The following is a 15,643-nucleotide window of genomic DNA, read 5'->3' as shown; positions in this document are numbered from 1 at the left end:
CAAGGCCTCTTCGTGATCAGTGGTTACATTCCACCAACGTGAAACAATCCTTGAAAAAGTTTCATCTAGCAAAGATGTACTTTGTCAAGCCAGCATATAGATTTCTCAATTTTAGTAACAATAAATAGAAGCTCAACATGTTCCAGTTACTGACTTTAGTCAGCAACAATAAAACTAATCAAAAAGACTAATGACTAATCAAAAATCCCTTCTTCCTACAGACAAAGGAAATTTCTCCACAGACAGGAGCACATCATCAAGAAAACACGATGTTTTCCATCATGGATGCACATTCCATCTAACATGCTAAGTATAAAAAGAAATTGCTCCTCCGCTGACAAAGCTAAGAATACAGGTGACTGTCCTGGAAAGAATAAGGACAGAGGGAGAAGATGAAGATGCAGAATTACGAAATAAAAACCCAACATAACAGATGGCAGAGTTCTTGTTTTAGCAACTGTATCTACAAGAACAGATTTCAGCAGAGTCATTGTCTTCATTAGCAGGCCATGACTGAAAATTAGAGTCACTGCAAGCTACTGTAAGAAAGCAAAAGTTTATTGCATGGTAACTAAGAACAACACTGCTCATGTGGTACTGACAAGGGAGACAGGATGCTCAGGACTACATCCACAAGCATCATCTTTAAGTAACACAAATATAGAAAACACATTTTTACATGCTGGCTGTGAAGCTAGAGTATAGCTTCCAGCTTCCTTCATAAAGATAGCAGCCTAAATAACTGATAAAAGGTTTGCAGTTCCTTGCTAGAAGAACACAGGACCTTTTTACAGGAGAAAGGGTCCATGCTCACCACATTTAAAAAAAAAAAAAAGTCATTCCTTTCTCAGGAATGAAATGCTCTCAATTCTTACAGAAACTGGCCCATGGCAAACCAACCACCCGGCCAGCTCGGTGGCCTCTATACACTACATAAAATAACTTACACAGTTACCTAGTTGACCTTTCCTCATTTCCATAGACACTTTTATCAAGCTTTTTTTTTTTTTTAAATACTAGAGAAGCAAGACAGGCAAAAGTCAAAGCTGCAACATACAAGCACTATGGGAAAACACGCATTTTGTACCATTTTATTTGTTGCTTAATTATTTAGGAGATATTTAGTCAATGTTCTGGCTGCTTATCTAAAAATTACAGCACAGACACAGACAGAAGGACTACCTATAAATAAATTCACCTTAGCAATTTTGCAGAGAGGAAAATAATGGAGTTTAAAGTATAAGAGAATGAGTGCCTTGAAACACAAACAAAGGGAATACCTTAAAAAAACCTCCACAAACAAAAACCCCAAACAAAACCAAGCAAAACCAAATAAACAAAATCCCAACCTTTAAGCCACCCTAAAAATAGAGAAGCAAAATTTCAGTTCATCTCAACTGCACTCATATAAAATACACATTGTGAAGCTAGTCCCAAACCATCTGGGGTTCTATAAGCTGCAAGCCTTTAGTTCAAGTTCTGTGAGAAACTTTCCAGCAGCCAGAAAAATCTATTCACCATTTATCTTGCATTCTCCAAGTGTAAACCCTTCCTAATTACAGCACATCTGGCCATAGTACTATCAGTTTTCAAATGCATCAAAATACAGTTAAAAAAAATCCAGTGTTAAGTAGAATCAAGGCTCTGAGAAGAGAAACTGATGCTGTAAAGCTGTTCACTAGTGTACAAGAGCCACACTGACTTCTTATGTTGCTTCACAAAAAAACTCATGTTCCTACACATTTTTTTTTTACACTGGAAAAATCCACAGCACTGCAAGCTGGTATGAGGAAGCAAAAGCATTACTCCTTATACCTTTTCCTAGGCTTTCATATGTAACATCAGCCTTGGAAGGTAAAGTAATGCAAGCACTGTACACCTGGTAAAGGCACAGTGATCAACCACTGACACTGGAGCCCAAAGAGGCAGGATGCTCACCAGAGCTCTTCTGGCTCTTTGCCCTGCAAGCTGGAGCTAGGAGTCCCAGAGCTCTGGACAGTTCTTAGAACTGACTTATTACTATGAAGCATTAGATTTCTGTCATCATATTGGTAAAGAAGCCTAATCACAACTGCTAAGAATCACTCCTTTGTTTTGCATCCCCTTTGGCTGTCTAGGTAACTATCAACATGGCAAAAACAACAGTCAGGGGAAAAGTTACTTCCATATTTTTCCTTTGGCATTTGACACCATAGTGTTTACTGTCAGTGTCCGTTCCCCTGAGACACAATGTTTCCTCCAGTTGCAAAGAAAGGCTTTCACCCTGCAGAGAAGGAGAGAAAGCTTTTTCATTTTTAAATGGGAAGTTAGTTATAAAACCAGGAAAGATGGTTTGCTGAAATGTCCAATTTTACTCTTTATTTTAATAATTCACATCAAACTGTATTTGTCTAACCACATCTAAGTCTCCTTACATCCAGGTAATGAGGTTCTTTCCAACCTCTGAAAAACAACATCATGCTCTCAAAAATGAAGACCTTGCTCTCTGGAGGATCCTCTTTACAAATGCTCTAGACAGATGACAGCAACTAATTTTCAAACTCATTAAGCACTTCAAAACAAATGAGCCTTTTATTCTGCAAGATGCACATCAATACTCCCTAAGAAAATCCAACAGGAAGTTTTTGCCATAAAAAATAATTCATCAACTTTAGTTTCATGGTTCAAAGAATCTCAGCATTTTTGGTGTCTTAATTTGAAACTTCAGTTGTTGGAACAGTAGTTTTAAAGCAAATTCAAGGATTTGGTCACATAACTAACTTAGTTATAAATTGTACAGCTTAAAATGTTTAGTTACTCAGTTAAAAAGCCTTAATGTTTATAAACAGAGCAACTGAAAGTATTTTTCTGGAATTAGAGGTGTGATGGGGAACATACTAGACTGTTTCTCTCCCTCTCCTCATGCATACTGTGATTTAGTGGTCTGAAAAATCTTTATATATAAGCTTATAGGTTTATTATAGGCACTATAGACAGTATCTTTAGCCCCTAAGGAGCAAGTGACTTCCTGAAGGAATACTTCTGAGTTTTCAGCAGGGTACAAGTGAGGCTGAAGAAACTATCCTAGATTTAAAGCAATCACATTAATTTATCTGCGAAGACATTACAGTTTATGGCAAGAAGTTAAAACACTGGGATTTTTCAAAAGCTCTCAAGTGATATAAGGCTCTGAGCCCTATTTTCCAAAGTAAACTCATTAGAAGTTGGGTTAGTTTTGCCAGAGATACCAAGGGACTTCTCCAGTGCACAACAGTTTGGTCAAGAAAGACACATAGTTCTGTTTCCAGTTTCAGACCAGCAGATAAAGGCATTTTCAAAACCAAAAAGACTTCAGTGAAAGTCTAAGGCTTCTTCTGATTACAATAAGATTTCTGTTACTATTAATCTTTCACTGAAAGGGATCCTCATTCTCCTCCCCCAGGAAGACTGAATAAGACAAAGGTAAAATGGGTTGGAGGGTAAACAAAACCCTTTTAATCTTTTATACGCAAGAATTAACAAGGAGATATGTTTTTCTAAATTCCTCTTCTTCACAATTAACACACTGAAAAAGTGGCTGGTACAGGCCACATTAGAGTGACTGTTAGCCTCATACTCAGTTACCCAGAAGATCTGCCATCTGCCAAGGCTGCAGGAGTTAAGGAAAACAAACTGTCCAAGTCTTCCTGGAACAAAATCCAACTACCTGATCTGTGTTTGCTTTAAATCAAATATATAAAGTTAAAACATCAAAGGCTCTGTAAACACAAAGAATACAAAGGCAGGAAACATTACTATTTCACTTGCATCATCCTAAAATGAAGTACTGAACATAAGCCACGCAGAGCATTCCCTGTTTGGGTAGCTTGCAATTATCAGCCAAAACTACATCTTCCTTTTGAGGCTCTCCAGAGGCTACATTGTTCCCTCTCCTGCCCTTAGCCTTTTCTCAAAAATATTGCACTAAGACAGACACAGCATCCTACAGTCCTGTGCCTTAAGTCCTACTTTTCCATGGCTCTTATTTCCCTGCTCTTAACAACTGCTATGAGAGCATCAAACCTTTTTATCTCATGCTTCCAAGCACTGCTGCATTCTACAGTAAATCCTTCTCCCTAGCCAGTTTTGTTATATTTGTAAAACTTCTACCTCTCATTTAATATATAAAGTGTTTAGATACACTGCAGCATTGCTCTAACCATATAAAAATAAAGTTGACATATCAATCGCATCTCTCTGCAATATAAACAAAGATCAAATAATCTGAAGTAGTAAAAATTAATACAAAAGGAATTATTTCCATTTTTTAAAAGTAAACCACTTTAAATTTATCATATTTTCCATCAGAATAGTCTTAAAAAACAAAACCAAACACATAAAGACTGACCAGAAATCACAAGTGCTTTAAACACTGTTTTCCAACAGCCATGATAAATATTTTATAAACCACTTGAGTAGAAAGGACTAATATACAAACATCAATATAAGGCAGGTTTGCTCTCTATGATCAGTATCAGTACCAGGAAAGTATCAGGACTGGGAGAACAGAGACACATTACAGTAGCCAAGTAAATACATCACTTCTTTTCTTGCTATTTTACAACACAACTTCTTGTACAGCCCTGCATCCACACTGCAACCTCCAAACATCCTAAGCTCTATTCATGCCTTTATGCCATTTTACAATAACATTTTTCTTATATGCATTTCCTGCAAGACATGTTAAATTTTAAAAAGAGAGATTATGTAAAAGTCTCAGTTTTTTATGCCATACTCTTTTGTCTGTCTTCCTAGTTCTGAGGCGGAGACAGTTTTGAAACAATTCTCCTGCATCAGAGCTTTTTCTTGTAAGTTAATATGGAGTGGCATGAAAATGATCAGCTGCAAAGCACAGAACTACACAGAGATGGCACAAAACCACACCAAGTCCTACAGCCAACAGGTTGTGCTTTCCATCCCCAGTCTGCAGACCTGTGCACAGCTGGCAAACCCAGAATTCACACCGGCAACGCTTCAATGCTACATACACTGCCTCTGGAAAGCTCTAGGGAGTCCAAGAGTAGAACAAGGAAGTTTTGTGCTATATGAACAGCACACCCCAATGAATTCTGCAGTGCAAACAGTCCAACTCCTCCTGCATTGCTCCCTAGAGCGACTTGCCTGCAGACACTCACACAGCCAAGCCAGCCTGCATGCACCACTCAAGTGTGAAACTGCTACAGCACCACTAATCCCTGCTCCCCTCATCCTTTCAAACCTCCTGCACCACAGCTCATGTTCTGAGGAAAGCAGAGTTCCTCACACAGCTCACTCTCAAAGCCCCACAGCACTTGCTGAGCAATTACAGCCACTGATCCTGTTGCAGGAGTGAGAATTTAATCAACTTTTCACTTTTGCTCCATGCAGCAAAGAGGACTTGGAAAAGAACGTAGGAAGAAGACTCCTGAATGCTGCTAAAAGTGTATTTTAACACTTATGTTATCTGAGAACATAAAAGGTATTGAAGTTTCCAAAAAACCCAATCTGATACTAATTTCAAGAGAGCCATAACTACAGACTGATTTTCTTATTTCAGTCCTGACTTCACAGTTCCCTTTCTGAAACTACATACAAAGGATTCAACAAGACCTCACAGAAGCTTCAGTCATGGTCCTTCACCTAAAAGGAGATTAATTTCTAGGGCTTAGCCCATTCTGTTAGACCTGCTCACCTCCCATTACAAAACCCTTCATTCAAAAGCTCTGCATACCTAGCAGCTCACAGGTCACTGACCTGTGCCACTGACTAATGCTGTATTAGTGGCTTTAAGACAAGTAAATCCAGTCAGACTTCAACAAACAGTAGTCTTAAGCAAGAGATGTCATTTTAGTAATGAAATCTGACAAACTCACAGCCCCTGCATTCTGGTAGTGTTGAGATGGGCCAGAGCACACAGTTAAGTGCTAATTAGCATTTCAGCAAACAGAAAAGGTAAGTGTAAAACCAGCTTCTAGATTCCTACTCTGATGGGCAATATTTATTTCCAGGATACAAAACACAGTTTTTGGTTTATGAGAGAGTAATGCAAGGGGCAACCTGTGGGACCCTCTAAGCTGACAATCCCTCCCAGTACTGCATGTGAATGCAGGGGTCTGGGCTAGACAAATCAAGGGCTCCCTCCAGGACTGTCTCTCTGAAGCAAAACAGTTGATAATTTATTTTGGTAAAGTTACCAAGTGCAAAGTGTTAGCAACTACTACAGCCTAACACAAGCCTTCTTTGTCTCCAGAAGTCTGTGATAAGCAGCTAAAGTTTCAGTCCTTTGCTACCAAGCAAGGTGGACACTGGAATTTACAAGGAAATGTTCTTCCCTATTGTGCAAGTCTTGGACTGTACCCCCTCCGGAAAGGGAAGAGACAGGATAAGATCTGAACTGCTGCAGAGCAGGTAAGAGACTCAAAGATGATGTCACTCATTTCCCAACTGCTGGATATGGAGAGAACATATCCAGAACTTATCTTGCTCCAACAAGATGCCAGCACATGGCAAATGGTTTAGTTCAGAGCCTTGGAAGCTTCTCATTTGGTAGGAGCTATCACTGCCCAATTATGTTTTGCATTTGTCAAAAATAAAGACAATGAAACTAGCCAAAGATGGTTTGTTACAACCTGTTTGGAAAAAAGATGCTCGAAACTACAGAAGGCTATGTGGAGTTTTTCATCCGTAGACAGATGCAGAAGCCAGTTAAACAGAGCCTTGGCTAGAGTAGAGACACTGCTCGCTATGCAGCGAGGAAACGATCTGTGGCCGTGACAACTAAGCAGCAGCTGTTGGGAGACACCTGCTGCCCACACAGCGAATTGGTTCTGTTTGTAAACCACGTATAATTGCAGACAGAATGTGCTCCAGGTAAAAGGGAACGAACCCGAGTCCCTTCTACATGAGGAACAACTTGGTTAACAACAAATTGACTGGTCATACAACTAACTCAGTTTTTTAATACCAGCTGTAAGCACCTCTTATCCTGCTTTTATGGATGAATTTACAGACTGCCACTAACCCCAATAAGATGTGAACAAAGATTTTACAATTACAACCCTGGACTCAAGTATGCAATACCTTCTCTCAGACAGACTCAAAAGCTGCAGCTTAGCTCAGTGCTCAGACTACACAGATGACTGTATTGACAGATGAAAGTTTAGTCCTTGGATCTTCCAATTCCCTAGACTGATAAAAAACACCCAAAACATCTCTTACCTAGGGAACCATAAGAGTACCAGAGCACTACAAAATACCAGTTCAACAACAGCATTCACTTTAAAGAGCCAAAGCAAACATCATTACTATTTTGTGATGGGTTTACATTACCACAGTGTAAATCAAATAACCTGTCAGGGTTTAACAGTGGATACTTAAGAAACAACAAGACAGACTAGTGCAACATCCTTCTTCAGGCTATTTTCACTGAAGTCACAACCTCCAGGAATGTTTTAGATAGCAATTAAGCAGACATATTTGTCTGAGTACTGCTGCTTTTAAGAGGCCTGGCACCAGCACTGTATATTTAATTTTTAATTAACTCTTAATTCTGCAGATATTAATTTTTCATTTGTCAGCTTCATCTAACTACCCAGACAATTAAGCCATAAGACCAGAAACCTACAGAAAGGCTCATCAAGCATCTGCTGAACACAAAGGAACACTTTTGCAAAAGCAGTTGTGTACATATTTCCTGAAAATGTAACAGACATCAAATTGAAAGCTGTGGAAGTGACCAAGGAATTTACTGTACCTGAACAGAATGAAGCCGAGTGACTCAACAGCTGCCCGCCTCACGTCATCATTCACATCACTCACCTACAGAAGGGAAAACAAGGCATTCAGAACATAGCTAAAATAACTGAGGACTCTGCAACATTTCAGGTCAGGTGTCAGGCACATACATTAATCAAGAAGACAGAATTAGAGAAAGTTAACAATCATGTTCAGCCTTAGCTGAAATGGCCTCACCCTTGCTCACAGACTGTGACTGCAAGTCTGTCAAAGAGCAGACAGACCTCATCTTTTACAGTTTGTTTTTTTCCCAGCCCATCATTACACAGAATTCACTTATTTTTTCATAGGTACCATTTTTGTGATACCAGACTGAATATTCTCTTGCTGAAAAGTCTACTTATCCTAATGTCAGGCGACCCTGCTATTTCTACTCATAACATTAAGGAAAGCTTCCATCACTCTACTTTCTCTGATTTGGACCAAGACATTTAACACTGTGGACAAAAAGCCTGTCAAAGTGATGTGCTTACTCTCACCACAAATTTCTTGCTATGTTATTCTAAGCCCACAGTACTTACTGCCACATGCAGTAGGCGTCTGATGGCCTTGTTGTTCCCTGAGCCACAATACGCCATAGCAACTGTGTACATGCCGGAACGACGGAGAATTGGATCCTGGAAGAGAAAGGATCAAAATTTAACATCCATCCAAACAGAGAATAAGGAATTCTGATGTTAAATCTGCTCCACTCTTGGGCCTAGAAACTGCACACAGGTAGCCTGTTTGTTTATTAGGGATGAGTAGCAGAACAATCAAAGCAGCGTTATTGTTACCAATTTCAGAGGGACAGAAAGTTTTTATGCCACAGGCTGCCAAGAGAGTATGTGGCAGATGTGCCATTCTTTTTCACTATCTGCTGTTGACCACTACTAGATCCTTGAGAATGACCCATCTTCAGTGAGACTCATTTGTTTTTAACCATTAGACCCTGTTCTACTCCTTGTTGTTGCTTGCACAATAGAGACTGAGTATGAGGCTAAATAAATACAAAACTAAGCACTGTTCTTGTATTTTTTATCAGAGTGAAGCCACCTGGGAAACTGGCCTGCTTCAGACCTATGCAAGAATGTCCCTGGTTTCACAGAATCACAGAATTGTCAGGGTTGGAAGGGAACTCTAGAGATGCTAAAGCAGGCTTGAAACAGCCAATGCACTGTAGCTGGAGATCCCACAAAAGGCCAGGAAGTCATCCTTGTGAAAAATAGGGCCAGGCATGAAGTCACAGCTAACTTACCTTATCTCTGCAGAGACTCTCAATGAGAGCATCTGCCTCCTCCATCCTCCCATACATGACCAGAGCAATTCCAACTGCAAGGCCTCGCAAAATCTTTTCATGCTGGGTTTCCTGTGCGTAGCCAACCATGTCCTCAATAGCCTGAGCATTTTTAGATCCCAGCATAACCAACCCCAGTGCCAGGCCAGCTGCTTCACCTGCACAGCACAGAAAAGCAAGAAGAAAAATCAAGCAAACTCTGCTCCCAGAAGCAGTAAATATTATATGTAGAGAATCACACAAGATGTAGGACAATTGATCATTTCTGGACACCACCACGCTCAGCAACCCCATTATTCGTGGCCAAATGTGCTTGTAATGATAACCTATCAGCCACATCTTTGTGCTCTTCCCTACCAAGTACAATCTTCTTTTCCTTGGGCCAAGAGCTGCTGAGATAGTTTTCCTGTCAACCTCTGCCAATGCAGAAATAGCCCCCACAAGCTTCTCCAAGCCGGCCTCTAAGCCAAAAAGGGCACATGGCTCTGGAGATCAACCACACTAAATTAAAGCATATGAAAAAGGAAAGAATAGAGCAAAATAAAAATGTCTTATCAATATCTGGCATAGTGCCACAAACTAGTCCTGACAGGACCTCTGAACCTTACTGCCACATAACTGAAGAACCTTGTTGATCAGGAAAAGGTCAGTAAATAAACTGCAGCTAAGGCAACCTAGAAGCAATTTATGCTGCAAACAGAAAACCTGAAAAACCAAGACAAAAACCCCCCAGATATCTGATAAGGCCTCATGAGGTTATTTGCTTTGAAAGCAGAACATTTACCTGTCACTGCATCATCCTGGTATAGATTTGTTTTCAGCAAATCATAGACATCTTGACGTGCCGTCCCCATGGCAGCCAGACCCAAACCCAGGCTGCCACCGTGTCGGACAATCTGGAGGGGCATATGCAAGTGTAGTCATCATAAAACAGGGCACAACACAGTTCAGCTGAAGCAGATATCTTTCCATCAACATAAAGCTGAAAACCCAAAATTATCACCTGACCTGTTAGAAATACCACTTTTACATTCTCAGACAGTAACTCTGATGAAAGAGGCAGAAGCTAGAATAAAGACAGCAGTTCAAAAGCCCATATACAATGAGTATTAGCTTTCCAAACAACACAAGAGACTTTCTAGTATGTTTAAGGTCTTTTTCCCCAATTATTTATGCAGTAACAAATTGGAGCATCATGTGAAAACTGCTGCCTAGTAACAGCTTTTTTTAAATCAGTACCCACTTAAACAGTGTACATCCCCTTTTGTTCTAACAACAGACACAGAAAAGGCACCATGTCTGAAATCCATTCACAGATTATTTAAATATGTAGTCTGAAATTACCCAAAGAGAAGAATGAAAAATACTAATCTACTCCAAACTTTAAAAGGGACATTTTGTAGAGGTCTAGAAACAGTAAGTGATGAAGTAAAACACTTATTTTTGCATAAGATGCATTAAACCTACATGGCAGCAAAGCTTTCTGTGGCTTACTCCTTTGACAGCTACACTGTAAACAGTAACAGTGCCTGAATACCACAGGTTAATTAGCAAAACAAACTATATACATAAGCAGTAAGAAAAATGAAGCCAGATTCACTATCAAATATGTAAGAATTTCTTAAAAATCTTACCTAAACCTCAAGCAATAGGTTTTTAAAATCAAACTTTATTTTTAAAGCCCACAAGAGGTTCAAGTACCACACCACTGCCACTGTCTTAGTTACCTCTAACCCCCACTTCTAAACTAGTTAGCACCCTCTGGATATTCCCAACAAAACAAAGGTTCATTACTGAGCCCAGTACATACATCATTACTGGCATTCTTCAGCTGGTTCAGCAAATAGTCAATTATGTCCCCACCATGGTTTGCATGAATGAGACCCAAGGCATAGAGACCTCCACCTTCCTGGTAGGCTGACCCTGGAGAGGTGTCCTTGGGTAGGTATGTTGCCATGAGCTGTAAGGCTTCCTTCTCATGACCCTGTATGTCCAGTGTCCAGCAGGAAGAGGAGACAGTGGGAAGTGAAAGGTGAAAAAACAGCAGACAAAAAAAAATTTCATTATAATATTTAAACATGTCAGGAGAAAACATGTTATAGCCATCACTTTCTCCACAAAAATCAGCCTTTCAGCAAAGAATCCTGCTGTACTGGGGTTAACGAAACACCAGTACATGAGTCTTCATCAATCACTTGGTCACTGATCTAAACCAGAACAAATTTGGCCTGAAGCTACACTGATTTATTTGGTAGGGCACTTTAATGAGGGCTGAAGCACAAAAAGGAATTACAAAGTGGTACATTGGTACTGTCCCAAAACTACTTAAGGAAAATACACCTAAAATGTTCATAGCTAGAAACTATGCACTCCACAACTCAAAGGAAGAGTTAGGAAGACAGCTCTCTCCTTGAGCCATGCTTATCCTAACGCCTTTTTGAAGATGAGCAAAACATGCCATAAACTACACTAGGTATCAGATGAGATGGACTTGATAAAGCACAGCTTTTCTTTACTGCAAAGACAAACTGTTACAGCTGTGCCTCGCAATAGTCTTGGTAAACGGGAGTGCAGGCATCTTTCAATATCTCTGCTTCAAATGTTTTCAGTGTTCAGAAGTCAAGCACTTACTCTGAAGAGAGGGGAAGGAATGCAGTGTTACCTTGTGTATAACACCCAAGCTGGCGGTAGCAGTAAACTTAGCCCAGTTAGTGGCCCTGGCCAACCACTCCAAATTGTCTCTGGAAGACAAAAAGAGAAAAATTACTCAAAAGGTTTTGATACTGCCAATGCCTCACCCTACAAATAAGGCTTCACAGCACTAAAGACTGCTTTCAAACCAGAAAGGAGCTCTGGAAGGCAAGAAGGCCTTTACACTTTATACCGTTCTCCCCTTCATAGCCCTGATTTTTGGCTGGTCCTTGTCAAGCTTCTACATATTTGTGATCTCAGTGAAAGACGAAGAACAACTGCTCAACATGCAGCCCATCAACTCTCTAGGAGAAACTCAAACCTGAGTTTCTGGAGTTTTCCTGAAGTCCCTGGTAAGGTAGGCACTGACATTTCCTTTCAAGAGTCATTCAGCATTGTCAGTCTCTACCAAAAACAATATATCATCTCAGAAATTCTCCAGCTAGTAAGCAAGAAGAGCAGTCATTCCAGATCTCCACCCTCCAAACTGCTCTTATGGTGAGCAAATAAAGCCAGTATGTGAGGACAGAGAAAAAGAAACTATTCCAGCTTCTTCACTCTGCCTCGACATTAGTTTTCAGACTTTTTATTTACTCTCCTCTAAGCCCATCAGGATTCTGCATCCATGCTTTTGGAATGATCAAGGTAAGTAGGGCAAAAACATTGTTCAAATTACATTGGAGCTTCCTTGCCATAGATTTACCTAAGGAACTGGTCACTAGTTGTACCACAATGCATAAAGGAGTTTGCTATAACCGTTGCTGTATGACACACGGAATTCCGCACCGCATCCTGAAAGAGCAAGAACAATCAGCATCACCCACCAGCAAAATACATGTCCTAGGTCAATCAACATGCTTGCCAGTACACTAGAAAAAATGGACTGTAATCAGCTTCAATTTAACCAGCAATTTCCCTTTAATCAAAGTTAATAGATTGTTAATACATTCTAATATATCCTCAACCCATCTTTCCAGTGCAAATTAATCCTTTATTTGAGCTCTTGCCAGAGAGACAATTCCTTCAACTGCAGCTTAACTGGAGAAGCCCCTTTCTGGTTCCCAGAACTGAGCACTGCTGACATTTCCAAGCCATTCCTGGAATGCTGTGTAGGATCACTCCCTAGCACTTAACCAACTGATGTAAAAGATTTTCTAATACACTTAAGTGCTTCCTGAAATAGAGGAAGCCACCAACAATCACCTCCTACCATTTTTCCTATTAACATCCATCTCATTTCACACACAAAAAAACTTCTCCTAAGGTTTTTAATAATAATTTAGCTTAAGAGAACCTAACTTACCTGTAAGCTTTTATTTGTCCACCCTTAAGCAAAAACTTCCAAACCAAAAACAGTTACTCAATTTACCAGCACTGTCTACATTACACTTTCTGATCAGTTTTGACTTCAATGTGGAAATACTAGTCCCTAAGCACATATTGGGATTCCTTTAGCCCAGCTGAAGGTCTGGTCTCACACAACACCTCAACAGATACCAACACACTGTAACATACAGTCCTGGCTGACCCCCTCCCCAGCCAGCAGTGTTTCACTGGATCAGTCACAGAGCTGCAGGGTGAGTTGGTCCATCCTACTGACCACATGCAAAGCAAACCAGACTCATTTCTAAAATCAATCAGCAAAAAACCAACACCCTAATAGCAGCCTGCCATTAAAGTCATGGTAGCTGTAAGCTGAAACAATCTCATATCAGCTTCTCTGGGTGCAGTAAGCTTTTCCTCAGCCTCACAGGTTTAAGTTTTAAATGTTAATTTATCAAGACCAAAACACTGATTTGTATCCCCAAAGCCCAGTGAGGCTATGCTAAAACATAAGATGATGTTGTAAAATATCAGCAACATGGGCAAAACAAACAGGATGAATCAGAGGAATCCATGACAGCCATATCTAACATAGCATCTTACCTTTGTGTTTTTGAGGATCATGAGGTCTGTATTGTTGTTTCGTATTAAAAACTGCAGATGTAACTCAATGGCCATTTCTCCACTTAAAATTTTAATCATTTTTGAGATCTGGTCCTTAGGCTCTGGGTTCTTCATACAAGAAAAAAGAAAAAACATGAGAACCCAACTACAGCTCTGTTAAAATATAATTCCTGAGAAGCCACTCTGGTAAGCTCCCATCACTGTATTTCAAAATCTGTCAGGGTTTTGGACTAAAAGGACATCGTTTCCACCCTTAATGCACAAGCCCAAACCTCCCAGATAGTCAAGTCCTTTTTCACACAACACTGCAGGTGGGAGAACAGACTTTTTGAAAATAAATTTATTATTTCATTGAAAGCAAAAGGATATGAGTGACAACTGATATTTTGCAAGCTGCTATGTTTGGCCTTGCAGATATGATGAGTCTCTTGCAAGAGGTAACCACTTTATAAATCTGAACCTGGAAGTTTTAACAGAGAGGACCATAAAAACCACACTATGCATGACCCTGCTGACCTGCATCAACATTCTTGGGAGCTAAAGGCTTTATTTAAAACAATGGCTAGGAGAGCTAGGAATGTCTAATACATTAATCATTCAGAGCTCTTTGAGAAAGCCTCCTCCTTCCCCACCACAGTACAGTTTCCACAGTTTAAGTCACAACTGAAGCCCCTTCTGAGTAGGGTGAAGAGTACACTGCAGCTCTTTGTACTGGCATGAGTATTTCAGTCCTTAAACTAATCCCCTCAATTATTTCTTCATAGTCAGCATTCTGAATTGTGGAAGATTAAGCACAAGAACATTTCTGGCCACAAAGCTAATTTTTATGTACTTGTCCCTTGGCACAATCAGCAATGCCAGTGCAGCAGAAACTGTTTCAAGACACCTCTCCTGCAGAAATGCACTGTCAACGGGTTCCTTGATGTGGCATGAAACTCCACCCATTTTTCTTATTTTTTTTATTTTTTTTCATTCTGGAATATAAGTTCAAGAGAACACTTCTGTTTGCCCTTGATTAATTAAAACCTGGAGCTTTTTAAGCAATCTGCAAGAATCCTTCAAAGATTCTCCAGTCTAGTTCACAAACATTCACCATGGAGGAAAAGAAAAAAAATTCTTGTCTTGGTTTTTACTCTCCTTTGGAGTAGCATTTCCTTTCCTTGGCATTAGAAGCATTAGAACTGCAATAGCTGTTCTGCATGCTGAAATGCAATTGTATGTGAGTGTTAGGAGTGAACACACTTCCTTCAGGACTTGGGAAAAGAAATTAAGCAAGAAGATTCTAACCAGCTGGCCCACCATCCTAGCCAGAGGCAACACCTTCTCCCTTCACAGAAAAGAAACTGCATGATGTCAGCATCCCCTCCTGCTATTCCCACAGAACCATTGATTATTTTATTTTATTTTTTCCTTCTGAAATCTGGCTGTAATTCTGCATAGAATCAATCTAATTCATCAGCTAAGGTTCATGTGGATTTCATAAGGAGAAGAAAAAAACATCAAGCTATTTCATCAGCAGCAGACAAACTTCAGGCCCCTTTTTCTGGAATGAGTCAATTATTTCAACATCAACTAAAAGAAAACATATGAGCCAGATCCTTCTGTTATTCTCCTTTTTCTAGGTTCAGTAATTCCTAATAAAATCTGCCCACTTTCCACTCTCCTCCAGGTTTCAGTTCTGAACTGCTGGATTTTCAGACTGTCAGATATTTGGTCCTCAGAGATATCTGTCACCTGTGTTCAAGCAAGACAAAAGTAGAACTCCATTCTTCAATAGCCACACCAACCTACCAGCCCCAGAGATTCAAAGAGAACATGTAAGAAAAGCTAAGCAAGGCATATTTCGGAAATGGCACTCACGATTTCTGCAGACTTCCCTGCACAAATGCTTCCTGGTTTCTCTTCTGCTTCCATAGCATCACTGAAATAAAATAAAAA

At 39.9% G+C, this 15,643-nt stretch overlaps 1 protein-coding gene across 1 annotated transcript in view; it reads right to left on the bottom strand.

The window, feature by feature from the left end:
* Window positions 1-15,643, bottom strand: part of PSMD1 (proteasome 26S subunit, non-ATPase 1) — a 72,268-nt gene that overhangs the window by 47,798 nt on the left and 8,827 nt on the right. Inside the window, exons 8-16 of the mRNA XM_051626793.1 lie at window positions 15,566-15,626; window positions 13,685-13,813; window positions 12,462-12,550; window positions 11,730-11,808; window positions 10,878-11,051; window positions 9,852-9,963; window positions 9,029-9,225; window positions 8,313-8,408; window positions 7,751-7,815 (exon numbers count right to left, since the gene is read on the bottom strand). Coding sequence (XP_051482753.1) covers window positions 7,751-7,815; window positions 8,313-8,408; window positions 9,029-9,225; window positions 9,852-9,963; window positions 10,878-11,051; window positions 11,730-11,808; window positions 12,462-12,550; window positions 13,685-13,813; window positions 15,566-15,626 — 1,002 coding nt within the window. The remainder of the gene's footprint in view (window positions 1-7,750; window positions 7,816-8,312; window positions 8,409-9,028; window positions 9,226-9,851; window positions 9,964-10,877; window positions 11,052-11,729; window positions 11,809-12,461; window positions 12,551-13,684; window positions 13,814-15,565; window positions 15,627-15,643) is intronic.

Source organism: Apus apus, chromosome 8, assembly GCF_020740795.1.
Source record: "Apus apus isolate bApuApu2 chromosome 8, bApuApu2.pri.cur, whole genome shotgun sequence".
In the NCBI taxonomy this organism is placed as follows: Eukaryota; Metazoa; Chordata; class Aves; order Apodiformes; family Apodidae; genus Apus; species Apus apus.
This window is presented reverse-complemented; position numbering and strand designations above follow the sequence as displayed.